Source organism: Marmota flaviventris, chromosome 17 (genome assembly GCF_047511675.1).
Source record: "Marmota flaviventris isolate mMarFla1 chromosome 17, mMarFla1.hap1, whole genome shotgun sequence".
Lineage (NCBI taxonomy): Eukaryota > Metazoa > Chordata > Mammalia > Rodentia > Sciuridae > Marmota > Marmota flaviventris.
In genome coordinates, this window is record NC_092514.1 from 47,962,593 (window position 1) to 47,990,126 (window position 27,534).

The 27,534-nt window shown below is 43.4% G+C and overlaps 2 protein-coding genes across 4 annotated transcripts in view; one reads left to right on the forward strand and one right to left on the reverse strand.

The window, feature by feature from the left end:
* LOC139702317 (monocyte to macrophage differentiation factor) overlaps positions 1-20,098 on the forward strand; it is a 97,451-nt gene extending 77,353 nt beyond the window's left edge. Inside the window, exons 7-9 of one of the 2 annotated variants that reach the window (XR_011704913.1) lie at positions 18,532-18,647; positions 18,739-19,030; positions 19,521-20,098. The gene's annotated coding sequence lies outside the window, so the exon portion shown is untranslated. Of the gene's footprint in view, positions 1-18,531; positions 19,031-19,520 lie in introns of both variants that reach the window. The other variant, XR_011704912.1, reaches the window with a different exon arrangement.
* Hlf (HLF transcription factor, PAR bZIP family member) overlaps positions 9,305-27,534 on the reverse strand; it is a 51,713-nt gene continuing 33,483 nt past the window's right edge. The window contains exons 3-4 of one of the 2 annotated variants that reach the window (XM_027924758.2): positions 18,733-18,953; positions 9,305-13,737 (exon numbers count right to left, since the gene is read on the reverse strand). In XM_027924758.2, the coding sequence (XP_027780559.1) occupies positions 13,522-13,737; positions 18,733-18,953 (437 nt within the window). In that variant the 3' untranslated portion in view covers positions 9,305-13,521. Of the gene's footprint in view, positions 13,741-18,732; positions 18,954-27,534 lie in introns of both variants that reach the window. The other variant, XM_071603150.1, reaches the window with a different exon arrangement.

A 27,534-nucleotide genomic window follows, 5' to 3' on the forward strand; every position in this document is an offset into this window, starting at 1 on the left:
ATTGGCAATGATTCTAGGACTTTCACCTCCTTCCTCAATCAGGATGTCTAGAAGAGAAGGAGATTAAACATGCTCTTGGTAATTTTCCCTCCCAGATCCATCCCATTAAAAAAACTCAGCTCACGTGACTCCCATTGCCTTTTCCTAAATCCACAGCTTGTACAAGCAACTGAAAGTAATAAGCATAATTTAAATGCTATGTCTTTCCTAATTAAAATTCACCCAGAAAGGCATGCCACAGTTATTTTAGTCCATGTGACAGAGGACATTCCATTATATAAATCCAGGCTTCTAAATGGAGTCCCAGGGAAGGTGTGTCACTGCATACATGAGCGTGTGTTGCATGCACACATGCATGTCTGCAGCGTCCATCCGGGAGTGCTACAAGGATAGGCACAGTTGGCCCTGAACAGGATCTGAGTTTTCAAAGGGAGCTGCTGCTGTGCCTCTGGCCGGTGAAGCTCCCTAGAGTCGGCCTTGGCCCTGTCTGGCACTTCTGAAGGAAAACACTAGAATGGCTTTTCCATGAGAGGACGTTGTCCCAGCTCTCTCCGCGGAGGCTCCACATGCTTGGCAGCTCTCCTTGGCAACACTGGTTGCCAGAGCAGCTGTGTCAGCCCGGCTTCCCCAGGAAAGATGGGAAGGCAAGCAGGGAGCCCTCTGCTAACCCAAGGGCTTCTGTCCAGGGACAACCCCCCCCCCCCCCCCAGAGCAATGCACACAGAAAACCAGATCCAGAAAGAGGAGAGAGGACAGTGGAAAAATCAGGAGGAAAAGAAGGGAAGGGAGGGAAGCTAAGAAGGGCAAAGAAAGTTTAGAAGTCGAAGAGACAGACATTCTTTCTGAGAGTCGGTTTTGCTTCTCAAGGGCAGGAGCTTATTTCTGTGTGGGTGGACAGTTGGTTGAAGTATGAAGACGATTTGAACAAGCTTTTCATTTTTTCAGAGGATTCTTTTTTCCCCATCACCTGGCCCTGAACCCTTGCTGTAACCCTGCTAATATTTTTGAAATATGTCTCAATGTCTTTTTCTCTTACTGGTAAATCCATTTCTTAGCGGCCCCTCTGCCATTTTGTCACTGAAAAAGAAAAGTCCCATCGTTTAGGGTAGAAGGAAGATAGGATATTAAGGGAACTCCCCACTCCACAAAAAGGGAAGGAAAGGATTTTCAGATCTGAGGGGATGGAGGAAAGAGAGAAGACAGGGCAATAGGTACAGACAGGAGGTTTTTGGTCCCCCACTTGAGGTCAAACCTGGAGTTGTTTCAGGTCGGAGGGGAAGAAAGTTCAGGAGGGCCATGCAGGTAAGGAAATAGGATCACTTGCCCTGGGATGTACAAATGGCTTAGAGTTAGCCCATGGTCCACCCAGCACAGCATCCAGATGGCACCAGGGCAGCAGGCTAAGAGCTGAGGAATGTGTCAGGGTGAATGAGTGGACCATCTTGCCAAGAGTTGCAGCCTCCACTTTGCTTCAGGGAAATATCCGACACCCCCAAGCAGAGGCAGAAGCTGAAAGAAATGAAGGACCCGAACATCTGGACCATCAATAAAGTGGCTGCCAGATGCAGGGATCTCACCTTGGAGCCATGTTGGGAACCACATGCAAAGCTCCCAGGAAGTTTGGATTCTCTTCCCAGGCTGATAACCAGGAAGCAAACCAAAATGTTCCAAAGAGCTGCCTGTGGCCAGCACGTGAAACTGAGACCCCTCCCCATCCTACCTTGGATTTGCAAGTTACACCTGTGTCCAGACACAACCTTGAGAAAGAGAAGGTGGGAAGATGCCATGAGAGGAGTGATCCTGGACATTTGTACTTTGAATTGATTGAATTTCTAACTCAAAGAGATCACAATGGATGAAAGATTCTAGTTTAAATCAGAAAAGAAGAAATTATCTTAAATTGGTCAATTAAATTTTGGTGGACTCAAAGATGAAATCAATTATAGATCATTTTGAGAGCTGAATTTTTCCCACAATTGAGTGTAGTGTCAAATTTTTGACCTGTCTGTAATAATGACCTTTTATAACTGTGCAACTCTTTTTTACATGTATTAACATTTTTGAATTTTACATCAAATAAAAATAGTTGTTTTTATTCTAACTTTATCTCTAAATACAAAAAGGCTCAACAATGGTAGGAGCCTTGCCCAAGTTCAACAGCAGACGATGGCCCCCTCCAGGATTGTTTCAACCACAAACTGCTGAATCTCAGTGTCATACTCTACTGGGGTGATTTCTGGAGATGATGTTTGTTTTCACACTGGAGAGAGGAGAATGCTACTGGTATTTTGTGGATAGAGGCCAGAGATGAAATTAAAGACCCAATGCCTAGAACAGCTCCCATAATAAAGGATTACCTATTCCAAAATGTCCATAGAATCAAGGTGGAGAAACCCTCTAATCTAGGAGATTCAAAAGAGGAGAGCGTCCCTTTCCTTTCACACTTGTGAAAATGGACAAGGACCCTAAGTCAAAGTGATGCCATTTAATAAGGAAGGCCCAAGGGAACAAACTTACTTGCCAGAGGCATCGCCTTATTGGAGCTTCATTTGCAAAATGCCAGAGGTCTTACCTGAGGGTTGGGTTGGGAGGAGATAGTATACCCTGTGGGCAGAGGAGTACACAGGATTTAACTGGAAGCAGATAGCGTTTTACTCCTCTGTACCAGTCAGTTATTTTTAGTAACAATCAAAAAATAAAATAAGTAATAATAATGTCCAGAAAACCATACTTTTTTCTTTTATTGCCATATTTAACATCATAAAAATAAGGAGAGTATATCAGAAAAAGAATAGAATCATGTTTTTAATTACATTCATGTGTTTTTAAAGGAAAAAACTCATAGGTGTATATTGAGCTGTTGCATTAATGAGTAGTCATACTACAGATTTTTTTTATGTCTTTAGTCGTTGATGGACCTTTATTTTATCCATTTATTTATATGTGGTGCTGAGAATTGAACCCAGTGCCGCACACATGCCAGGCAAGTGCTCTACCACTGAGCTACCACCCCATGGATTTTATGTTCATGTCTTAACTTTCTTAACTTTATGACTCCATGAAAATTGGCCTTCTTTGCATCTTCTTGTTCAGCAGACAGTGCAGCCAGATTTATCAAGTTCTTCTCACTCACAGCTTTTTATTAATTTTAATTTTGAAACTTCACATACAGGCACAGATTTGCAAATGCAGATTTTAATATTTATGTAAGGGGGAGATGCACATAAATTCATAAAAACCCCATTTCCCAATAAATTCCTCAAATTGAAATTACTGTTCATGTCTTTGTTCCTCTTTAGGATCTATTCTAGCAGTTTTCTAAAGTCTCTACAGTTTAAAATTTCCACTAAAATACCTTTATCAGAAATTTCATAATTTCTATTATATTTGGTAAAAAACTTGAAAAAATTTCTTCTACCACAAAAATAGAGAAGTACTTCCAACAATGAACCCCCATGTTACTTACATCCAGGGCTGACCACCCCACCATCTAGCCTTTAGTGTACATCTTCTCAGGGGTGATTCCTGGAGGAGGTAAGTTTCCTTGTTTAGAGGAAGGGTCTAGGTAATAAGGCAGGCTTCATTGAATTAATGTCTTAAGATTAGATTCTTTTCTAGGTTTATGATTTTTTAATTGCAAAAAGACTATGAAAACACATGAAAGAATAAAGATCATGCATTGAATTAGTTAGTATTAGGTTTGATTGCAATCTATAACATCCAGTCTGTCCTTAAAGATGCTGACATCTTGTGAAAGGGGCTGCATTGTAGTCAAATGTACTTAAACCACATTGTAGAAAGCCCTGAAAACAGAGGGTCAGAGGTAGAACTTAGGTGGGAAATGAGGTGAAGTTCAGAGGAGGAAGTAACCACTTCCAACAGAAAAGCCAGAGATTTCATGGAAAAGTGACATTTAGATTCATCTTGAAGAGTGGGTAGGATTTGGATATTTAAAGGTTATGCTGAGTCCTAGAAGACAGTGGACAGAAGGAATGAAGGTCTTTGTGTCTCTATTTCTCCATCTGCCAAACAAGAATCAGGCCATCTTTGCCCTTCGGATCCACCTCGGAAAATAACAAAAGAAGAGACGGGTTGTATTAAACAACACAGCCTGGGAAATAGGGAGTTGCCATAGTGTTATTGTGTGTAGCCTGGTAGAACATTCAGCAAGTCACATTCCTTCTTGTTTCAGTCAGCTGTTTCATCGTTGCTGTGACGAAAAACCTGACAAAAACAATTAGAGGAGGAAAAATTTATTTTGGCTCAGGGGTTCAGAGGTCTCTGTCCATAAATGGCCAACTTGGTAACTGTAGGCCAGAGGGAGGCAGAACATTCTGGGACATAGCAGAGGAAAAGCAGCTCAAGACATGGCACCAGGAAGCAGAGACAGAGAGAGCTCTGCTCACCAGGGACAAAATATGAACCCCCAAGGCACACCCCCCATTGACCTACTTCTTCTAGCCACACTCTACCTGCCTACACTTACCACCCACTTAATTCATTCAAGTAGATTAATGCACTGATTAGATTAAGGCTATCATCACCCAATCACTTCACCTCTAAACTTTCTTGCATTATCTCATACATGAGCTTTTGGGAGACACCTCACATCTGAACCACAGTACTTCTCAAGACCACAACGGTTCTGGAAAATGAAAGAGTTTACAAGATGGAATACGGCAAATGCATCCTCTGACTCAAACACATCACCATCATCCTAAAAGTGCGGTGGGGGTCAGTCTCTGACAATGCAACACGGGCTTCCTGCTGGCTGACTGGTAGGTGGATCTCACCCATGTGATGGGACCTGTGGTCATCATCAGGAGGCCAGCAAGTCTAGGCACCTGCCTGGGCTTTTCCTATCTCCACCCACAACCTGGGGGACTTCAATCTCCATCTTCCTTTTTTTTCCCTGTAGTCATTTCCACCTCTCAGCCACATCCACCACTCACATCCCCCTCCACAACCTCACAAAGTCAGAGAAGAGGGAAGAAATGGGGGGGGGGGGCGGGGAGACAGGGAGGATGAGAGAGAAGGACCACCTCATACACAAACAGCTCGAATCCCCGGTTCCCGCTGCGAACTGTGAGACCAAGGGAAGGCTCATCTCCTTTTTGCTCGCCCACCTCTGTCTCCTCTTTTAAATTAAATTCCTCTGTTTCTGAGATTCATCTTCATTCAAAAGAAAAGAAAGGACTTGGGTCTTTTAAGTGTTCTTTTTCATGAGGCTTTTCTGGACCTCCGCTTCCCTCTGTCGTCCTGCAGAGGCAGCAGGGGAGAGCGGGGACGTGAACGGAGGGTGAGGGGTGTCTGCAGGGCTGCCTGGTTAAGAAGTGGGCAGGCTGAAGACAGGGAGGGGGGATTGCCGGGCTGGCACAGAAGTCTTGTCAAAGAAAACCCATTTTCTGGCTGCAAAGCTAGGAACAGAAAAGTTAGGAAGGAGGAGAAGAAGGTGACAGGTGAGGGAGATTCATTTGGGAGAAGATAGCCCTAGCTCAGAGGGAGTCCACCGAACACTGGCTTTTCCCTTCCAGATCGCAGCCTCCCTTCCCTCTCAGGGGGTGGGTGGAGAAGCACGTGGGGGCAGGCTGGGGAGTGAGCACACCATCGGAGGCATTTTTAAAAATTTTATTCAGAAGTCATTGGAATATGTTTGCCGGGGGTCAAGGGGGCACTGTGAACTCTTCAGCCCTCACAGAATTGAGCTGGGACCAGCAGGCACACCCTTAGCAATGTAGGGATGTCAGAGCACACTGCCGCACAAGCCTCTCACTCTTCTCTGACCTTGGGCAAGGCTCACCATCACCAAAGCTCTTTCCTTGTTTATTCTACCCTCAAGCACCTCCCAAGGTTACTGAAAGGGCCAGATGAAATACACAGGAGGGGATGTTCAGTTGTACAGTGGTGCTCGGCCACAGCAAGATCCTATCCATGAGAGGTTACCATCTTCCTTCCCTGAGGACATTTTCCTTGTGGGAGAAGTTCCTGAGGAGCCCTTCCCCTTACCTTCCCATTTTTCACCCCCTTTCAAAGTTGTAGGATGTTGACAAGAAAAGGAGAGGACTGATTATTGGGGAACAAGCCTGGATTGTAGCTGGGCCTTGTGACTCATGATGGAAGTCCATTGTATCTATTTCGAGGGAAAAATCACACAATTCCCAAACTGGCTGGGGATTGCAGGTTCAACGAAAGGGCACTGGCCTCATTTTGATATCCTGGGACTCATTTTTAGTAGTGGCTTCAGAATTCCTACATAGAAGAGGCTTGGAGGCTGTGATGTATTTGAATGGTGAGGGCACACAGCTAGAAGAACTTGATGCCATCTTAGCAAAGCAAGCACCCTGAATAACTCGAGTATGTTAATCAGCTTTCTGCTGCTATGATAAAATACCTGATGAAAAAAAGTGAAAAAAGGAAAGATTCGTTTTGGCTTACAGTTTCAGAGGTTTCAATCCTTGGGTGGCTGGCTCCATTGTCATGGGCCTGAAGTGAGGCAGAACAACATGGCCCGAAGAGCATGGTGGAGCCAAGCTACTCACCTCATGGTGAGTAGTAGTCCTAGGAGGTAGAGAGAGGGCCCAAGAACAAGCTAGGTCTTTCCAGGGCACGCTGGCAGTGATCTACTTTCTTCAATTAGATTCTCCCTCCTGCATTTTCTACCATCTCCCGGTAATCCACTTAGCTATGAATCCCTCCATGGATTAATCCACTGATGAGGTCAGAGCCCTCATGATTCCATCATTTTCCAAAAGCCACACCTCTGAACATTGCTGCACCGGGGAACCAAACCTTCAGCACATGAAACTTTAGGGGACGTTCTAGATCCAAACTGTAAGATTATGTATATCAAAACTGGGGTGGAAATTAGTGGTGGTTACGGGGTTCAAAAGTTAATGTTCTTTGCCCTACCCTTCGATCTTGTGGGTGGAAGATAAAGATGCAGTGATGATTGTCAGGGCCACGATTGATGATCTGGCATGAGACTGGGGGTTTGCAAACCTAGAGTGGAATCGAATCTCCACCAGCAAATATTTGATTTCTCTTCTTAAAATAGCTCTAGTAGATGCAAGATTCTCTAACATTCTTTCTTAATTTATTCCCTGTCTTCTAAATGTTAGGATAGAAACTTGCAAAAATCTCTCCTTTAGAAACAAAAGTGCTAAGTGATCTCAACATGTTTCCTCATGTTTCCTCATTTATTTGCTTTTCAAAGCCCAGAGAGAGGACACTGAACCTGGGACACTTCCTTCCAGAGGCTTCTTCTCTACCTCTGGCAATGTCCCAGAAGGGGAGGAGGACTGGGCAGTATAAGGGAGGTATTCATATTTGTTGATTATCTAATCCTCTAGTCTGGCAGGTGCTTTGGGTTATTTTGCATAATGCAAATAATATTAAGAAAGCATTAAATGACTCCGATTTGGAAAGATTACGCATAATGTTATCAGATAAAGAAGGCTTCTCTGTCATGGATGCCCAATAAATATGGTTATTAAATAATCAGATGTCACAAACAGGGTTTAAAACCACATTTTATCCAATTCCAAAATGTGTGCTCCTTCTATGTGTATTCTCAAACCCAACTTGGAGAAGGTAGTGACTGACCTCCTCCCAAATGCTATATGTCTCTGGTAAGCAACATATACATAAATATATTTATATATATTTGTCCAAAAATATATATAAATGGAGAAACCCCTTTGAGACCATGCATCAAACTACCAGGGATGACTTAGTGTGTCCCCTCTGGTGGAGAAAGTAGTGTGCAAGGTACTTTGGTTGGTTGGAGTCAGTGGACATTTACAAGGCAAGTGTCTTGTGATACCCATACTTTTAAGAAATCAAAGCCCACTCAAGCTAGCTCCAAAGGTGGGGTGTGGGAGGGTAATTTTAATGGCAGATATTGTTTTTGAATCCAAGGGACACTGAACAATTAAAGCAAGAACCGAGGAAGTCTGAGGACTTGGAAGGATTGCAATGACCTTGTTGATTTGCCATCCACTCCTCTACTGACCATTCAGCCCCTCCCTATCATTTAGAGGAATAGTTTCCACATTGTAATCACCCTGTGTTAAGCCAATGTAATCATCAAATTGGAGCTGGCGGGTGGGGTGGGGAGTATACATCTAGTGGTTCACAAAGTATATCCAAGGAATATACTTGCATAGGCACATTTTGAGGTTCACAAAGTACATCCAAGAAACATGCATAGGCACATTTTGAGAGTTTCATATATATATATATATATATATATATATATATATATATATATATATATATATTATATGTCATATATATTATATATAATATACACACATATATAAAATTTCCTATATATAATTTCATGTTTCTCATATATGTTTCACATTTGTAAATACATATATATATATATATATATATATATATATATATATATATATATATTTGTATGTATGTGTATGTATATGAAATTGACCTACCCAAGAAATTGCTTGTTGATGAAGCCTCATGTTGGTCCTGTTCCTCTTCCTTTCTCTATTGTGCTATTGCTGACATGTACTATATAGTTAGGTCTAGGATGGTTGTGTCTATACTGAACATATGCAGATTTTCTTCCTTGTCATTACTCCCTGAACAATACAATTACTTACATACAATTTACAGTATATTAAATATTATAAGTAACCTAGAACTGATTTATGGTATACAGGTGATGTGTTATGTACAATTACTGTGTCATTTTATTTAAGGAATTGAGCATGCATGGATTTTAGTATTCACAGGGGGCCTGGAACAAGTCCCCTCAGACACTAAGGAACAACTGTACTTAATCATACATGGGAGTTAGCTGGAAGCATTTAAAAATTCAGAAGTTTGAGCCCCAGCCCAGATCTGTTTCAAGATTGCTAGATCTGTGCTCCTATAGTATGTCCCCAGGTGATTTTTATTTATCCAACAAGAACACAGTCTGTGGGCTGTCCTTTGGGAAGCGCCCCTCTAAATGGTACCAATTCAATGAATCAGAATTTATCTGTCACTTTAGGTAATCTTAACTTGCCTAACCTCCTATCCTCCAATTTCTTCTTCTGTAAACAGGGGTAACAACTGTCCCTACTTCATAGAATTGATATGGGATTAAATAAAATATTTCATGTGTGTAGAACAGTGTCTGGCTCATAATTACCAAGTAAATGTTAATTTGTTACTAATTACATAGTATTATAATTTTATCATCTATGTAATTAGTCTCTGTAAATAGTCTCTTGGTTATGGAGGTCGAACAGAATCCAATTGCTGTGCCAACTGTTTAACAAAAATACATGAAAGAAAGGAAAAAAATTCAAAGTTTATTAAACATTAAGAATAACAGAGAGATAAAGGTTTGGACTAACAGCATACATACCACCAATATCATGATGTACAATTAAACTAACCTCATGTTAACTTGTACCTGTTTAACAGATGCGATCTTTGTGGTGTTGCCAAAAAGAAAATGGGTTATTGTTGTTTGGTAAGGTGCTCAAAAAAATGTAAGATTTTCTGTCTTGACTTATTCATATACACATGCACATACACACACTCCTCTGCATGCTCTTGACTTCCTGCAAAATGCACTGAATTTGGTCGCTAAATCCAATTCATCAGACCTAAGATAAAGTTTTGCTCATTTTTAGAAACATTAATTTTAGCCAACACCCCCAGGTGAACCTGGTCTCGCCCTTGGGGAGTGCCAAGGAGCCCTCAGGAGGAAGTGGGTACATGGGGTGCAGAAGATGTCTACCTTGTGAAGGGTATAATACATCTTAGTCACCTGTAGGGGACTGACCCCAGTGTGCCAAGCAGGCTGCTGTCTTGGGATCTCACTAATTAACCGATCAAGTGTGAGTTTTCCTAAAAGGAACATAAGGGGGAAATTCAATGAACTACTAGAAAATCCAAAGTCGACTTTGCATTTTACAGAATGTCTATTGTTTCACTCTGGGGCAAGGCAGAGGGTACTGCTTAACATTCTCCTTGATTCTTCTGACCCTAGACCTTTTGAATGTACAGTTAGAATTATGAGTTTCCAGACAAAATCAAGAGGGTTAGAAGAAACCTCTGGGTTAGATTATATAGCTTCTACCAACTCAATGCCAGAATCACATCCATACTCTCCCTCTCTTCAAACAAAAGGTTCTGCTTTGAGGGATGACTCCATGGAGACCTGTGGTATTCAAAGACCAAGGCCTAGCACAATCTTACCTCATGTGATTTCTGAATGGTCCAAAGTGGCCACATTCTCAAGGTAGCAAGCAGCAGAGATAGGCTGATCATTTCTTTGCCTTTTTTTTTTTTTTCTTTAAATCTAATCAAAAGAAATGGTGAGGTGACCTTATCAGGAAGTTCTATGCCACTCATCCCAAATTGCATCTAAATAATGTTGGCATGATGTGACTTGTATTCACTTTTAATGGCCAAATCATTAATCTCTGAAAGATGCTTAGGATGAAAAGGTGAAAAATGACAATAAGACTCTCATAATAGCTGCAGTCTGCAAGTACTCACTTGACCCTGGATCCAAGTCACTCCTAGTCAGACCGTGGCTTCCCACTCCACTTAGCAAAAATTATCTTATTTATTACTTAATTCCCCTGGACAGTCAGGCAGCCAGTCCGTGTGTGTGTGTGTGTGTGTGTGTGTGTGAGAGAGAGAGAGAGAGAGACAATGACCTGCATATAAGGCACCTGTACAGACTCCAAAGTGTTTAATTTTTTAAGACGAGGTAGGTTTCTGAAACCTCTCCTGGCACAAAAAAAAAAGAATAAATTTTGTTATGATTATTTTATTCATTCTGCAGAAAACATCTGTGATGCTCATTTGATACAATGTAATTCCAAGAAAGACCAGTGCTCAAATATGGTTTGTTTGTTTGTTTGTTTCAGTTACCATGTGACACTTCCAAAATTGGGATGGTCCATAGAGAGGCCCTTCAACTTCTGCACTTAAAGGTGTAATTTGTCCTTCTTTGCTTTAATGACGACTATCATTTAAGGATTCTGCAGTTAGCCTCTTCGTCTATAAAAAGGCCAACTCTATGTCCACTTGTGGCTCTTACTGAATTTCATATTCAGTAATACTTAAGATAGCCAAAGGTTTTGTTGATTTTTATTTGTTATTTACCTAAATAAAGTATATTATTAGTTCCAATACTTCCCCATCCCCTGACATTCTCAGTGGCTTGGAACAAAACGGGTACTAGTAGAAATAGCCTACTGGCCGCATTTCCAAAGTCCTTGACACTAGAGAGGAGCAGTATGATGTATGGACAGGGGACCCGGCAGATCATTAAAGAATGAAGATACCGTGGAGGCAGGAAAATAGAAAACTCCCATGGATGAAAGGGGATTTTAATCTAGCACAAAATGTTTCTTTGCAGTAACAGCAGAATCTCTTGACATTATACAACTTAGTGAAACAGAAGAACAATCATCTTTAAAGTCAAAACATCTATCAGAGTATAAGCCATACACATAGCACCGATGTCAACCTTACACGGCGTGAGATGCACAGGCCGGAAGAGGAGAAAAAAAAATCATTTGGGGCACTGGCAGCAATGCTCCATTCCCAGGAACTCAGAATTTTGAAGTGAACATTTTTGTGGCAGATGCTTTTCCTAAAAAACACTGTAACATCCAATAAATATTTGACTAAAATCCATTTTGTGCTTTTGGGTGATGTTAACTGACTTCTTTCTGAGACCTAATAAGAAACAAGAAAGCATCGGAGCAGGATTTGTCACGGCGAGCCTCGATTCTGTCATAAAATTTTAATTTAAAGCAGAAAACATGCTGATGTGTCAATAATAGGCTTAAAATATTAAAGACTTCAAAAACCCCAAAGCGCTTCTTCTCTATACAGCATCGGTGAATATATATCTTTGCTATATAATTTTAAAACAAGGAATACTTTTCTCTTTTCTATATATAATATATGTCTTCCAAAATACATTGTCAGTATTTATATCTGAAAAATACTGTACAAAAAAAGAACTTCCTATAATTACTCTGTATAAACATTAAACAATTTAATAATCTCTCCTTTTGGTCTGCAGTAAACATTTAAATCGATTGGATGAACCACAGTTTGCAACACCATCCCCTTCTGAGATACGCCAGTGTCTTTTACATTCATTTTTCAGAAGTCCACTTTATAAGAGCACATACGTTCGAAAACAAACAGAGAATAAGAAACGAAAGCTCCAGAATCCTTAACTGATGAGGCATTCAGAAATGATACCATGAGGATACAGGGTCTTACAAAACATCAACTTATTAACTGAATCAACTGATTTTTAAAAACAGCAAAATAGAATTCACAAAAAAAAAATATATATATATATATATATTACCAAAAAAAATGGAAAAACTGAATCTTAAGTAATTGTTTTTGACTATCGAGAGGGATATGGAAAAAGTTAACTAGAAAAGTGGGAGTGGGGTGAGCGTGGGGGAAGGGAGACAATGAAACCAAGGTCAATGCCACAGGCTAGTCCAAGAAGCATTTTTGGCTCATGTACTGATCCATCTAACCCCTCATTCATAGACCTCCCATTACCCTCTGCTTCCCTGTCCTGGGGATGTTCTGGTCATGCTCAAATGCATTGTTTTAATTTTTGTTTTTTAAAAGACAGTGAAAAAAATCTTAGGTAGGGAACATATCCTACGTCCACTAGTAATACTCAGGCAGCATGCTCTAGCGTACAATAGGATTATTGCTTTAGGTACAGACAGTGCAAAAACACACTCTGTGTTCTATAATAGTACTCTTACTTATCTGGGGGCCAGTAGAATGAAAAGGAAACTTAGTAAATAGCAATAAGTAAATATGGGATCTAACAAATCTAAACAGCACTTTAAATTTGAAGACGATCATCACCAAAACTGGGGGTGGGGTGGAGTGGGGCGGGAAATGAAAGCAACCTATAAAGGAACAGAGCTGCGCGTGTAGTGCTAAGTTATTGTGTGCACCTTATTAGCATGGCGACTTACGGATTCAACAAAAACAAGAGTTTGTACTCTTGAGAACTGAGATCCACTATTTTACCAGGGCTCTTCTTAAGTGAATCCAAGTGGAGTCCTGGAAGAGTAGGTAAGCAGGAAACGTGAAGCCACAAGGATAGGGCAGAAGTGGGAAAGGGAGTGGGAGGGAAACCCACAAGAGGTCTCCAAAGTCTAGTCAAAACATGGCACCTTTCTTTGTTCAAACTAAAAGACGATGAGAGGGCCATCTTCAAATGGCAAGTGCAAAGGAACACACACACACACACACACACACACACACACACACACGGTGGACCACACACATGAGCACAAGCACATGGACGCGCCTACGCCCACGCGTGCACACACACACACACTCACACACACGTATGCACACCAAAATGTGAGTCAGTTGTGTTTATGCCTCTGGTAAAGTGCTGATGTCAGAAAGGTTGGTTTGGGGGTGGTGCATCAGACAGGAAACAAGCTGTCCATCTAGTCAAAAGCCAGCGGCAAAAATGCCATGCTACAGGGGCCCGTGCCTGGCCTCGTACTTGGCAAGTATGTTCTTGCATTTGCCCAGCTCCTTCCTCAAGTCAGCCACCTCCTGGCGGAGGGCCGAGTTCTCCTTCTCCAGGAACGAAGCCCGGATGGCAATCTGGTTCTCCTTCAGCCGCCGGGCGTCGCGGGAGCGCTTGGCAGCCATGTTGTTCTTTCTGCGCCTTGCCCAGTACTTGTCATCCTGCTCATTAGTGACAGAAGGAAAAAGAAACAAGATATTAGATTTCAGCAATGCAGCGCCTCAGCCAGGGGCCTGGCAGCCTCTAGGGTTGTGCGGAGACACCAGCCCAGGTGCTTAACTTGGGCCTCCTTCTTTGACACTTTCTGCACATCGGAGAGAGCGGTCCACGGGCCATGGCTTCCTTCCTGGAGCAAGGACCAACTTGTCACAACAGGCTCCGATGCTCTTTGCCCAACAGAGCATGTGCTCAGTGGGGGAGACATCAGAGCTGGAACGAAAGCAAGTGACTTGCCTCTCACCCTGAACGACATTCCAGTATTCTTGACTCTCTTGGCTGAAATTTTTAAGGACTTTTTTTTCCTTCCATGTGTACCCCTATGCTTATTTATTTATTTATTGCAGTAAATTCATATAATATTTTTTGGAAGGCAATTTAGCAACCTGCCTCAACCATTTCGTACATTTACTATCCATCTAGCAATTCTGCTTCTAGGATTCCATTCTGCTGCAATGACCATGCTTGTGCACAGAGACACAGGCCCAGAACTGTTACTATAGCATTGTTTGTAAAGGAAAAAAATGGGGGAAAAATAATTATCTGTAGGAGATTTACTACATTAGGATAGTCATGGTGACACTCTATAGCTATTAAAAATAATAATCCACTGAACCCAAAAGATGTTCACGATATATTACAGTGTGGGTGGAACCAAGGACAACCTGCTGATAAACATGTGTGACTTCATTTTGGCTTGATTAAAAAAATGTAACAGAATATATTCGTAGAAAGAGGCTTAGAAGGATTTATACCAAGCTACAAAAGTGGTACCTCTAAAAAGTGACTGTAGAGAGAGACAAAGGAGAGAAGTGGGGTCTTTAACCTTTTATGTCTTTCTGAACTACAAGAATATTATATAATGGGCATGTACACTTTGGTGGTTGAAAATGGAAATTTTTTTTAAAGTGCTTTGTCCTGCCACTAACCAATGTACTCATATCAGTGGCTAACATTTAAGTAACTTACTCTAATTTTCTATTTAGCTGTTCACCAGGCCCCAGCTAGCCTGGGTAGAATTCAGCTGGTCAGTGTGAAAGCAGACCCTCCTTTTCCCCCTAACAAAAGAAAGGGAAAGCGTCTTAGGGGAGACTAAGAACTGTGAGTCTTCTTTTAGACCTTCCCAGTTCATTGATAGAGCCACCTGATCAATTTTGCAACTGTCTTTTCCTAACAACTTGCAATAGCAAAACCCCTTCGTCTTACCTGTGCATCCCACCCAGAATATGTCGGTAAGGCCAGTCCTTACCCTCCCCCCTGGATTCCAAGGGACAGCTGGCATTGGAAGAGGTCATTGGGATTGGGAACAAGGCTGCCAGGAAAGTCCAAGATCATAGTCTTTCCCCAGAACTACCTGTCACCCTCAGCATACATTCACACTATGCAGAGTATGTGAGGTGGAAAGTATGTCCTGTCTGCGGATCACCATCCAGTACTGTCGTCTTACTTATAAAGCACCCCCAGCTTTCCATACATTTCATAATAATGTATAATAGGGTGAAAAAAATCTTTATGATAGGTGGTACCAGAATTCTTCTGAGGGAGGAGGCTGCCCACTGAAGAATACCTGATAAGTAAGCTTGGACAGGTGTGCTAGGGTTGTGGGTAGAACCTATCATTTGTGCTTCTGAAAGGGAGTTGGAGGAGCTGGAAGAAAGGGAGAGACACTGGGAGGAACTAGGAAAGCCAATGACATCACAGGGGTGGAGGGTGCCCAAAGCATATTCACAACAGTGGGCTTCCAGTTCTGATGGAGGTTGTTTGTGTCACTTGGATGCAGGACCCCATTCCACCCACTTTGTAGGGTTGGTAAAACTACCACACTGGTCAGTGTGTCTGGGAGTGTGGCTTCCAAGAGCATTCCAAAGAGAAGCTGATTCAGGACAGATCAGAACCTACACACCAGGGAAGAGGAGCCCAGGAGGTGAGCGAGGACAGAACAAGCCCCCAGGAAATCATAGACAAGAGAGGGCTGCGGGGGAGGTACTGCCATAGGCCATGGACTTGCTGGTCTGTGACAATCCTATCAGGTCTTAAGGACCAGGGAGTTACCTGCTGAGCTCAGGGTAACAACCAGCCTCTCTGTCTCCACTTGGGGCTCTTCTAAAGTGCTTTCATTTCTAGCCTCACCAGTCCACACATGCAGATGAGCTGGCAAAGATGCAGAATGAAGCATAAATGTCTCTGGGAGGGAAGTGAGGAATAGGGGTGGAACAATGGATGCAGAGGCAGGAATGAAGAAGACCAAGCGTCTTGGCTTGGAAAAACCAGCACGCCTCCCTTTATCATCACAGGTTGGTTGTGGGGAGGGGAAAGCAGGGTCTTGCTTAGACCTGATAACCTGGCATGACATCCCCTGTGTCCTTCTCCCAACCTCCTAGATGCTGATGCCATCTAGATACTCAGTCATTTGCACCAGCAAAGACCCGCACAACCATGATCCTTCTCATAGGTTAGCATTTTTTTTTGTTGTTTTTTGTTTTCACCAGACTAGAAATTTCATGAGGCCAAGAACAATGTCAGTATTGGCTGACATTGTTATCCTTGGTATCCCCGGCCCAAGACAGGGCTTGGCACACACTAGCATTTGAAAAATATTTGTCAAGTAAGTGAATGGACTGTTAAAATATTAAGAAATCAAGATGAATAGACTGACGTTTCGGTTAGAAATCCCAGTATGCCATTCCTTAATTCTCCCAGGAGGAGTGTGCTCAATTCTGGCAGTGAGGAGTGAGAAAGACCAGTTTGGGTGGGCATTGGTTCACCACTCATCATCCAATGCTGGGGCTACGAACACCTCCCCCACCCACTCCAGCTCAGTCCTCTCTGCTGAAAGGAGAACATGTTACAATTCTTCCTGCTTCACGCCAGCACATGGTCTGTGGCTTCAGGCTTTATACACAACTGGAAAAAAAAAAAAAAAAAAAAAACCCAAGGGTACATGGCAAGAGCATGTTTCTGCCCATGAACAGGTCATGAAAAGGTCGGGCCTGGCTATGACAGTAGTCACATGTATAATTCCAGTACAGTTTCACCTGGCCTCTTTGTTGCTAAGATTAGCTGGATTATTAAGCAATCTTGTTCTTTGCTTTGAACATGTAAATTTGGAGACTCTGTGAAAGTCTGGCTGAAAGTTCTATCTAGTATTCAGTGACATCCTTTTAAACTACCCTCCAAAAGACAGGAAATCCATATGGAGCGAGCTCCCTGATTTAGGATAAGGTATGAGGCTCTGAAATACACCTAGAATTGGATCACTAAGAACACAAGACCGTACCAGGCATCCAACTGAAAGAGTGTGCCAACTTGTCCTGGATCTAATCCCATAGCACCCTGGTCTCATCCTATCCAGCCTGACTAGTTTAGATTTTCTGACTTTTTAGCACACACTTTCCTTTTTTGACTCTCAGGGTAAGGGCCTTTGCTGTATGCCTTGTCAGGATAACATGCTGCAGTGACCTTTCTGGAAATGAGACAACCTGGGAGCTGGCCTTACTCTAAAAGTAGAGTTAACCTCAGTTCCCCTTTCTGCTTCTCCATTTCCTCAACTGCAAAGTGATAACTCTGGACTAATGGATCTCTAAGGTCCCTTTCAGCCCCGACATTTTCCCATTCTGCAGCAGTTAAGGTAATCTCAGATATGTGGATGACAACAGTGAGTTAGATCTGCTGGGTACTTCTTCTTACTGTGTTCATCCTTGATTTAAAAAAGTAGCAGGAACTGGACTAAGTCAGTTCAGACAATGTCCCAAACTCCCCTTTTCCTGGCCCAGGAAAGTCGACACATGAGCATACTTAGGTTTGAGAAATGGGAGTCAGATGTTAGAAAAGAGCTAATTAAATATAGTTTCAGTGCCTTGAATGTGTACAATCATATCTACATTGTCCTCCTGATTGGAAAGAAGAATATATTCAAAACAGTTCTATGAAATGGCCAATTAAAAATGGTTCCATGCGGGGCGCAGTGGCGCACACCTATAATTCCAGCAACTCAGGAGGCTGAGACAGGAAGATCGTGAGTTCAAAGCCAGTCTCAGCAAAAGCAAGGTGCTAAGCAACTCAGTGAGCCCGTCTCTAAATAAAATTCGAAATAGAGCTGGGCTGTGGTTCAGTGGTGGAGTGCCCCTGAATTCAATCCCCGGTAAAAAAAAAAAAAAAAAAAAAAAATTATTCCATGTTGGTATTAGTAGACATGACATGATTTAGGAAAGAATTCTCATCCTAAATTATCATTAAATATGTCAGATTGATTTTGTTTTAAGTTGTATTCAACTTCATAAATCTATTTCCCCTTGTAAATAATGTATTCCATTGAAGACATCAGAGAAACCCAATCTAGAATTTTGTTGGGATGCTCAAGTGATCACCACTTGCAACTCAAAGTGAAGGTAACATATAAACAGCATCAAGGAGTCTACCAGCTTCATTCACATTATCACACCCTGGTCACCCCAGGTTGGCAATGTGAAGAGAAGTTCTATCTCTGGCTGTTCATTGGTGAGGCCTTCTGGGAAATGGTAATGGTTATCCACAAATTTGCAAAAGGCAGATAATAGTTGGAGGACTATGAGGTCCTGATATCCTTCCCAGGGTATTTTCTTTCTCTTTCCAACCTTGAAAGATTGGGGTTTTAACTATGAGATATTTCATGGTTTTCTTTGCAGAAGGCAGCAGGTGTCTTTCCTTCCTAGGCTTGACATCAATCTAACATCTTACTATTTCTCCTTATTTCCGTTCAGTGTCAAGACATGAAATCATCTTTCAGAAGACACCCAGAGAGGAAGCCGTAGGCCAAGAAGCTACAAGCCACACCAAACAAGATCAGAAACCCTGTGCCCTTCATTCATTAGCTTATGTGAGCTTCTTGAGGTCACCCCTTGCATTTGCCTCTCAATCCCACTTTCCATTTTCCCAAAGCCTGATTACCAGTTCCAATTTACCTTCAGATCATCGGGGATGAAGACTTTGCGAGCTTTCTTAATCATGGGCTGTGGCTTCAGTTCTTCCTCAGAGAACTTGCGTTTGCGAGGGTCAAACATTTCTTGGCCAGGGATGCTGGAGAGGGCAAGATCTGCTGGATCTGGCTCATAACCCACCGGGACCTGGATGGTGTCAGGATCGATGGGACTTGGTGTATTGCGGTTTGCTGGCAACAGCTGACCTGGAACAACACAGGAGTTTAAAATTCATGAACACTGCAGGGAGACCCTGCAGACTGCTACTTGATGATACACCAAGGTGAGTGGCAAGAGTCTCCAACTTATATATGACCCTGGTGTCATTTGTCTTATTCATCTTCACCATGTTTCTGAGACCACAGCAGGATAAATGCAGACGTCACTCATGTCACATCAGGCAAAAACGAAGACACACAAACACATTTTCACACACTGGGCAGGGCAGGGAGCACTCAGTTTAAAAAACACACATTCTTTCTTTCCTATTGCACATTCACATAGCTATGTGTTAGATGGACTGATGGCTGTGGTGGACAGAATAGCATGATGTTTATCTTCAAGGTGTCTTCCAGGTGAGTCCTGGGGAAAAGACCAGTAATTAGCCAGTTAAGATAGAGTGTAGGTGCTGGGATGGAAGTAAGTCTCCTGTGGTTCCAGAGTGTGGGAAATGGTAACATGACACCACGGGGGTTGGGGAGCACACCATGGAAATGATATTTGCCATAGCTGCATCTTGAGAGAGTGATTTGCAAAAAAAAATTATTTTTCAGGAAAAAAATGATAAGGCAGGGGTTTGCATTTTTGAAGAACTACAGATGACCTCCAGGAGCTGGAAGGCTGAATTCAAAGAAGAGATGGAGTTGGGAAAGCATACAAGCAAGAGATGCGGCCACTAGCAAGGATGTTTTAAAAGGGCCTGAATGTCACTGAAAAAGTCTGGGTAGTAAAGACAGCTGAAGTTTGGTGAACAGACTCAAAGAGTGTCATGAAGGAATTGAAGGAGGCACCCTTAGAGACAGATCAGATACAAGCTCACTGCAATAAACCATGCACCCATGGCACTGGAGACAGCGAGAAGGGGGCAAGCTCAAACATACTTAACAACTTAGAGAGGACGCAATGGAGACAATCTACCCTCCACTTGACGGATGTACAGGCTAAACCACCGAAATGCACAAACATCCATAGAACAATGGGTCTATTGTGTTTCTGAATATGTCTTACTGGTGAAAGTGAACTTAATAACAGACCAACATGTTTATGCTGGGAGCTCTGAATCTTAACTTCTGGTTTCACCTGAATTTTACAATTGCTTCTTTCACGCCCAGAAAATAAATGAGAGGACCCAGCATGGCTATTTGGCTCACCTCATCTTCATCCTCACTGCCAATGGTAGGTCACTATGTGAAGTACCCTTTAGGTTTCATTAAAAGCTACCCCAGGTTGGAGCAGAAGCCATTGGCTTGCATTCTAGCAAAACCGTGAAACCATGCTTGTCTGTTTTTTTGGAAGGGCCTGGTAGGGAGCTTGCAAAATGAGTGCTCTGGGTGACCTTTCAGGTCCCCACTCTGCTTTGAGCTATTTGCAGCCTGCTTGCCAAAGAGGAAGAGATGGGCCCTGAGGCACTGGCAGGGGATGGGGATTTCTCATTAGCCAAGCTGCAGCTTAGCTCCAGCTTCTGGAGACTGCTGGGATCTGTGCTGGATGGTGTCAAGCTGGATTTGCTCTTGTGCTGCTTGACATTGCCTCAGAAAATGAACCACATCTCAAACGGGGGTTTTATTTTCCTTTAAAAACTCTCTCTGAGCCTAACAACAGAACGACCCAACGCTCCCTCACTACAACCCCTACCACCACCCCACAGGCCAGTGCACCCTTCCCCTACCTTCCCAAGCATCTGTTAATACTTCCCAAATGCAACTGCTCCAAGTTACAACAAGATCCTCCTTTATACTTCAGTATTGTACTTTTATGCTATATTAAATATTCTTAAGCTACACACACACACACACACACACACACACACACCCCACACACATGGTCTTTCATTTCATCTCCACCCAACTCCTTGCCATGACACCAATTCAGTGTTCAGCTTCTACAAAGAGCATTCCTGGGTTTTTGGTGCTCTTCTGAGATGCTGAGCTATGACAGTCATTCGTGGTCATTCTAACAGGGACTTTCCCATTTAGGTAGTTCTTTCTCAGTGTTCTTTCTTTTTTGAGCCCTTTCCTCCAGGGGAGGCAGGTCATCCCTACCTGCAGAATGGAGAAAACCTGACCGGACCACAGCCCAGGTAAAAATGGCTTCCCCAGTGGCAAATGGCAGATGGCAAAGGACCATGAAACAAAGCCAAGGCCTTTCTCTCCCCCAGAGACTCTCCTGCCGTCTTATTTATCCACATTTTCTGTAGAATTACTCCTGCTGGACTCATTTCCCCCCTTTATTCCAAAATGTCAATAGTGTCATTGGGATGCAGACAGAGGAGCTTTTGTTATTTTTTTTTCCTACCTTTTGTGGATTTAAAGCATTCTCATGTTAAAATTGTAGGTTTAAGAATGTATCAGTACATTAACTTTTTACACCACCAAAAATATCTCCTGCAAAATTTCAAGTGCAGAAATGTATCAAGAAAGCTAAAGTCCTAGGTCTTACTATTCTCCTCTCTCCCAGTCCCTCTCACATCACTTCTCAGAGGTGACCACCTTCAACCACTTGGTTGTGAACCTCTCATGCCTTGGTTTCTTACACATAAGTGATTTAAGCCAAGTGGGATTATACTATCCACATATCTTAAATTAATTTTTTAATATACCAACAAACCATATGCAAGTTCCCACATCAGTAAAAATAAATTACCTTGTTCTTTTTAAAGGCTGAGCAAAATTCCATAGTTTGGACATAAGAAATTACCTAACCATTCCCCAACTGATGGATTTTTAAATTATATATTTAACTTATATAATAGTATATAATATATATAATACATATAGTATATAATATATAATAGACCTAATAGTTCCAACAGTTCTAGTTTCTCTTAGTTTTTTTGGTGAATCATCAACTCTCCCTCTAAGAACAATCGTGACTTCTTAATGTTTATAATTCCTACATTCCTTTTAAAAATTTTCAATCTCACTGCATGAATGAGGCTCTGCAGGATCTGAGGAGTAAGAGGCCATGAGACTGACTCCTGCTTGTCCCATACTCCAATGGAAAATGCTTTAAATGCTTCACACCCTTAAGTAGGAAGCTTTATTCTCGAATCCTAGTAGATACGGTTGGACAAGTTAAGGCAGTTCCACCCCTCCAGCCCTACTGTATTGAAATAATGTATTAAGTTTTCTCCAATGTTTTTTTAGCATCCATTAAGATAACCATGTGGCTCTTCTCCTGTTTGGGTGAAGTGTGAGCTTGGTGTTTTCCAGGGCTGTATTTGAAAGATCCCCAGTGATACCGACAAGATCAACCCGGTTACACAGACTCTGCAATTTATGGGACATTGTTTCCTTCTTCTAAAAGCATCTTGATGAAAGTCACTTCCAGAAGGACCAAGGAGGATTTCTGGAGGAAAGGGTGGAACAAAGAGCTTAAAAGAAATCTGGAAAGAGATTAGAACGCACCTTCAAACCCAAGGTTGGTCTCCACTTTTGTCACCAATTAGGTGTGACTAAACCTCCAAAGAGTACAATGGAAAATAGGATGTTCCTCTTGCTTTTATACATTAACAGGAACTTAGCAGCTCATGTTCAATTAGCTGATTAGGTAACAGTCATCAGTGAATGGGGACAGCCGCAGTCTGCCTTCTCAATGTTTTTTTGTTTGTTTGTTTGTTTGATTTATGACTGCATCAAAGTAATAAATTACAGTTGTATTCATTACTCAATCCTCAAGGCTAATGGCAACTCTTCTGATGTGCTCCTTATTCAGGCAGTTAAATAAACAAAGCATTAAATTTGCAGCAGTCACGTCAAAACACATACCATAGTCCAGTGTTTATCACTGATTAGCATTAATAGGCGGAACATGATCCTATCACGAAAGGCTGAGAGAAGAGAAAATGGTTTTTATTTGGGCCAGAGGTTTCCCTTTAGAACTGATGGGTGAAATTCCTGTGATTCAAAATTTGCTGCCAGATCATTTTCTCCTGCCCACCTCTCCCCTCCTCCCCACAATCAGTTTGGTTGGTGGATTGTCAGGATCTCTCAGACCACAGAAAGTCATAAGGTGGGTTTGAAATAGCTTCTTTTACCCTCTTGGCATCCCCAGCTTTCAGAAGAAAACCACCATCAGGGCTCCTTGCCTGCTTCAGTATAAAATGTCCCTACCTCTGAAAACCTCTTCAACAGACTAGGAACCGACAGGCACAGCGGTACACACCTGTAATCCCAGCAGCTTGGGAGGCTGGGGCAGGAGGATTACAAGTTCAAAGCTAACCTTAGCAACTTAGCAAGACCCTGTCTTGAAATAAAAAGTAACAAGGGTTGGTGATGTGGCTCAATGGTTAAGCACCCCTGGGTTGAATCCCTGGTATCAAAAAAAAAAAGACAAGGAGCTAATTAGCCTAGGAGACTAGGACTTAACAGAATCAATAAAGAATGCTCACATGTATACAGAGATTAATAAAATCTCATAAGAACATCCTAAGGATGTTGGCTTTCTGGACTATGAGGCCAGATCAGTGGTGTCTATTCCAATGGCGAGACCTGTTTGTTATCTCATACATCAAGCACTTTGCAAAGGTAGCTAAGTCCTTACGGCCAAAGGTCTCATCCACATCCTATCCCCTGTGATCTTGCAATCTCAGGAAGAGCCTATTTCCCCACCCCTTGTATCTGGGCTGGCCAACAGAATGTGGCAGAAGTGACAGAAAGTCAGTCCCAAGGCTGGAACTAAAGAGCCTTCACACTTTTCTGCCGACTCTCTGTAGTGTGTCTGTCACCACCATAAACCTGCCCCATCTCGCCTGCTTGAGGAGGTGGATGATGTGGAGTAAGCCAATCTAGGTCAGCTAAATCACCTTCTCCCTGGATGTGTGAGTCCAGCCAAGGTCAGAGGCACCTGACTGACACACAGTCATTACAGATGAGAGAACAACAAACGCTATTTGTGTGTGCTCCTGAGTTTGTGTAATTGTTAAACATTCTCTAGGCAATGGATGACTAACCCGTGAGCTGAGCTACAGTGTATGGGGTGATGTTTACAATCACATTTACATTAGAGCAGAATTGAAATGTGTACAGTTAAGCGGCAAAGTGAGTCATACTTGGGTTTGAATTCTGATTCTGCCACCTGTACATTATACACTTGAACATCTGGGAATAAAAGAATCATAAAGAAGTGCCCCTCTAAATTCTAACAAAGTCATTTTGGGAGAAAGAAGTGATTGGTGATCCCACTCCCCATTTTCCCCTTGTATCTCTGCATTCCAGTTTCCTCACGTGCAAAAGAAGATTTGCATGCCTGCATCACTGTGTTGTGTGGGAGATGTATGTAGAGAGGTTGAAGTGCTTAGTGCAATGCCTAGGACGTGATGGCACTCAATGCATGATCTGTACATCAACAAATGCAAAATACGAATACAATGATCAGAAAGAGTTTGAAATAAGTCATATACACTACCCCCTTGTTTAAGCCAGCACATCCCTCCCCTGACTACTGTATGTCCTTCTGTCTTCCTTCCTTCCATGCACATCCCTATGGTGCTAAGCAGCTGCCAGAAGATATTCTACAAATGCAGGCGCATGCAGGCCACTTCCCATATGGAGCCTTCAAAGGCATTCCTTTGGCGCATGTGATAACATTCCAGGCTCCCTCGGTGGCCTTCCTTCTGCTCCTCACACACCCGAGTGTGACCATCCAGGCTTTAGTACTTAGTATTCTCTGGACCTACAACATTCTTCCACCTGTCCTCTGCCCGCTTGGTCCTTTTGATCATTTGGATGCCAACTTCAATGCCATCTCCTCCAATCCTCTGATGTCCTTCTACCCCCACTCACCACCAATCTAACACGTTTTATTTCCCTTACAGTATTTATCTCCATCCACAATGATTTTTTTGTGTGGCCTTCCTGACAGGCTCCCTCCACAGGCGTGGAAACTCCAGGGGACAAGGACCTTGTCTTATTTACTGCTGCAACCCCAGCCTCTAGATGGAGTTTGCATGAGGGGAACAGTACCAGCTACTGAGTAGCCAAACACAAATACCCCCACAAGCTAACAAGGACTGTGTAGGGACTGTCTTTTCTTCCTATTTTATGTAATTTTCAAATAAACAGTAATGAGTATTTCAAAATCAGAAAACAAAGACATTGTTCATAAAACCTGGACCTGGCTTCACTTTGCACACATCCATTCCTGCAGACGGTGCTTGCTAAACACTGCTGAGAGAAGACCACTCAAGCTGCTGGAAGAGGAGGAGGAGGGGGCACCAAAGAGATGGAGGGAAGTGGGGTGGAAGGAAAAAAGAAGAAAGCATCCAAGGGCACTGCTCTGCTGCAGGCCAGCTGCTTGACCCACCCGGGAATACAGCTGATGGACCAGGCCGGCCTTGGCCTAGAGGCTCCACCTCCAAGGGGCCACAGCAGCCATTGTCCCCTGATGTGTCAATGCCAGGGAGTGAGAGGGAGGAAAGAAAGAGGGAGAGAGGAACCAAGGAACCAAAGAAGGAATGCAAGAATGAGGAAAAGAAGGAATAAAGAGAAGGAATGCAGAAGGAAAGAAAGGCTCAAAGCAGGGAAGGGATGGGGGAGGAAAGATGTGGGCAAAGGTTAAATTGCAAATGACCCTTCTGAACTCAGCAGCTAGGAACCTGTCACAACTCTGATGTTTTCTTCTAAGTGTCCTGAGCATTCTATGGTTGATATGCTGATTTTAAGTCAAAAACAAATCTCTCTCACTTACTAACACACACACACCTTTATGCCACGTGCAGACATGGTACCCAGTAAGTGCTCGGTCTAAGACCACAGAACAAACATACTGAAAGGCCCACCGTCAAGACGCCTTTGATCTCGGTGGCTCTGATCCAACAGCTCCCTTCACAGAGTAACAGGCTGTCAGCAGAAATAAGGGGAAAATACGGTGCTGAAACACCACCTCAAACCTCACGTGTAGACACAGGGAAGGGAGCCTGCTACCATTTACTGTAAAGGCGGCTGCCATGAAGTCCCATGGGCGGGCAGGTTCCTGGCCCCCTGAGTAATCCGTTAGTAGTACTAGTGGGTTACAGGGAGAAGCCCTTCCTCCAGCAGGCCCCTCAGGCCCACCATCTCATTTAATCCTCAGAACAACTCTACAAGGGTGGAATTATTCCTATCCCCATTTTTTAGATGTGGACATAAAGGAATGGAAACAGATGGTTCAAGATGAGCTCAGAGATGCTGACTCTAGCCTTAGGTTGCCCAACAGCAGAGGGAGAAACAGATGCACCTTCCGATTCTCTAAAACCCAGTTTCTACATCATTCAAAGGCCTATGGCTGGGGCCCAGAAGCCTGCCCCTGTCTCAAGGGCAAGCCAGGGATGGTCCTGCATCAGGACCTGGGCTCACACCTTCTGACCTGTGTGATTCTGAACCACCAGCCAGTTCCACCCAGGTCATTGTACCCCACATCTGTTGAGAGACAGTGGGGGGCCAGAGATAGGAAGCCACCTGCATCAAGTCACACAGCGGGAAAACGGGCAAGCTAGGGTGGAGCTCTGTCTCAAGCCAACCTGCCCCTAACTCATGCTCTTTCTGTCCCACTTCACTTCCCCCTCAGAAGGGCAGAAGAGGAAGAAGAAGAAAGGGAGGGCTTTCCAAGTCCCTCTTCTCTAGCCCAGCAGGTTCCTGGTCAAGGGCTGGTCCCTCAAAGATGGACAGCCTCCCATCATGGACAAGAGCCCCCAAAGGGCTTCAGGTGATCAGGCAGCCTGTCCTCTGTTCCTCTCTCCCTTCTTGAACCTCCTCCTCTCCTCCTGAATGGCAAGCTGGGTCAAAGGCAAGGGCACATGGAACAAAGCAACAGCTGACCCACAAGGCCAGGGGTCCTGCGCCTGAGACGTCTCACAGGCTGGCATGTGTGAGGCGCCTCTGGGTGCTCTGGAGAGCATGCCTCGCTAGGAGACGGGTGGGGACTCCTGACAGAAACGGTCTAACTATCATACTCTGTGAACAGGAAGTTGGCTTCAAAGGTCACTTCATGGGAGAGGAGTGTCTTAAATCTATAACCTTAAGTTATTATTAATATGCTGATTAATGTTTGGTTTGGGCTTGGGCAACGGGACAGCTGGAACACGGCTCTGAGGCTCTGCTTGGACCTGTCCCGTGGAACCAGCAGAGTTCATCAGAAAACACAGACGAGCTTAGAATTCATCAGGGCTTTGCCCACACAGAGCTCTGTGGCCTGGGGCCAGTTACTCTGCCTTGCAGAACCTTGTCCCCTCACCATCCAAGCAGAGGAGACAAAACTCCCCACACAGGGGAAGGCCCCCTGGTCTCCTGCAGCCCAGACTTCCCTTGGGTCACACCCTGGCTCCCCTTTTCCTTTTTCTCAGCCCCAGCAAAGCCTGACTGACATCACCGAGCGTGACCCTGTGCCCAGGACAAGCACTTTGCCCCGGAGTTGTGCATGAGTACTCAAAATGGCCCTGACTTGACTCGGCAGCTTCTAACTTGGCAGGAGTTTGAACCGGATGAACAAGGCCTCTTGTTCCAAGGGCGTTTGTCATCACGCTTCTTGCCAGTGCTGTCAGCAAAACCTGCCTCCTTGAACCCACTGAGAGGTGAGACCAGAGGAGCTCGC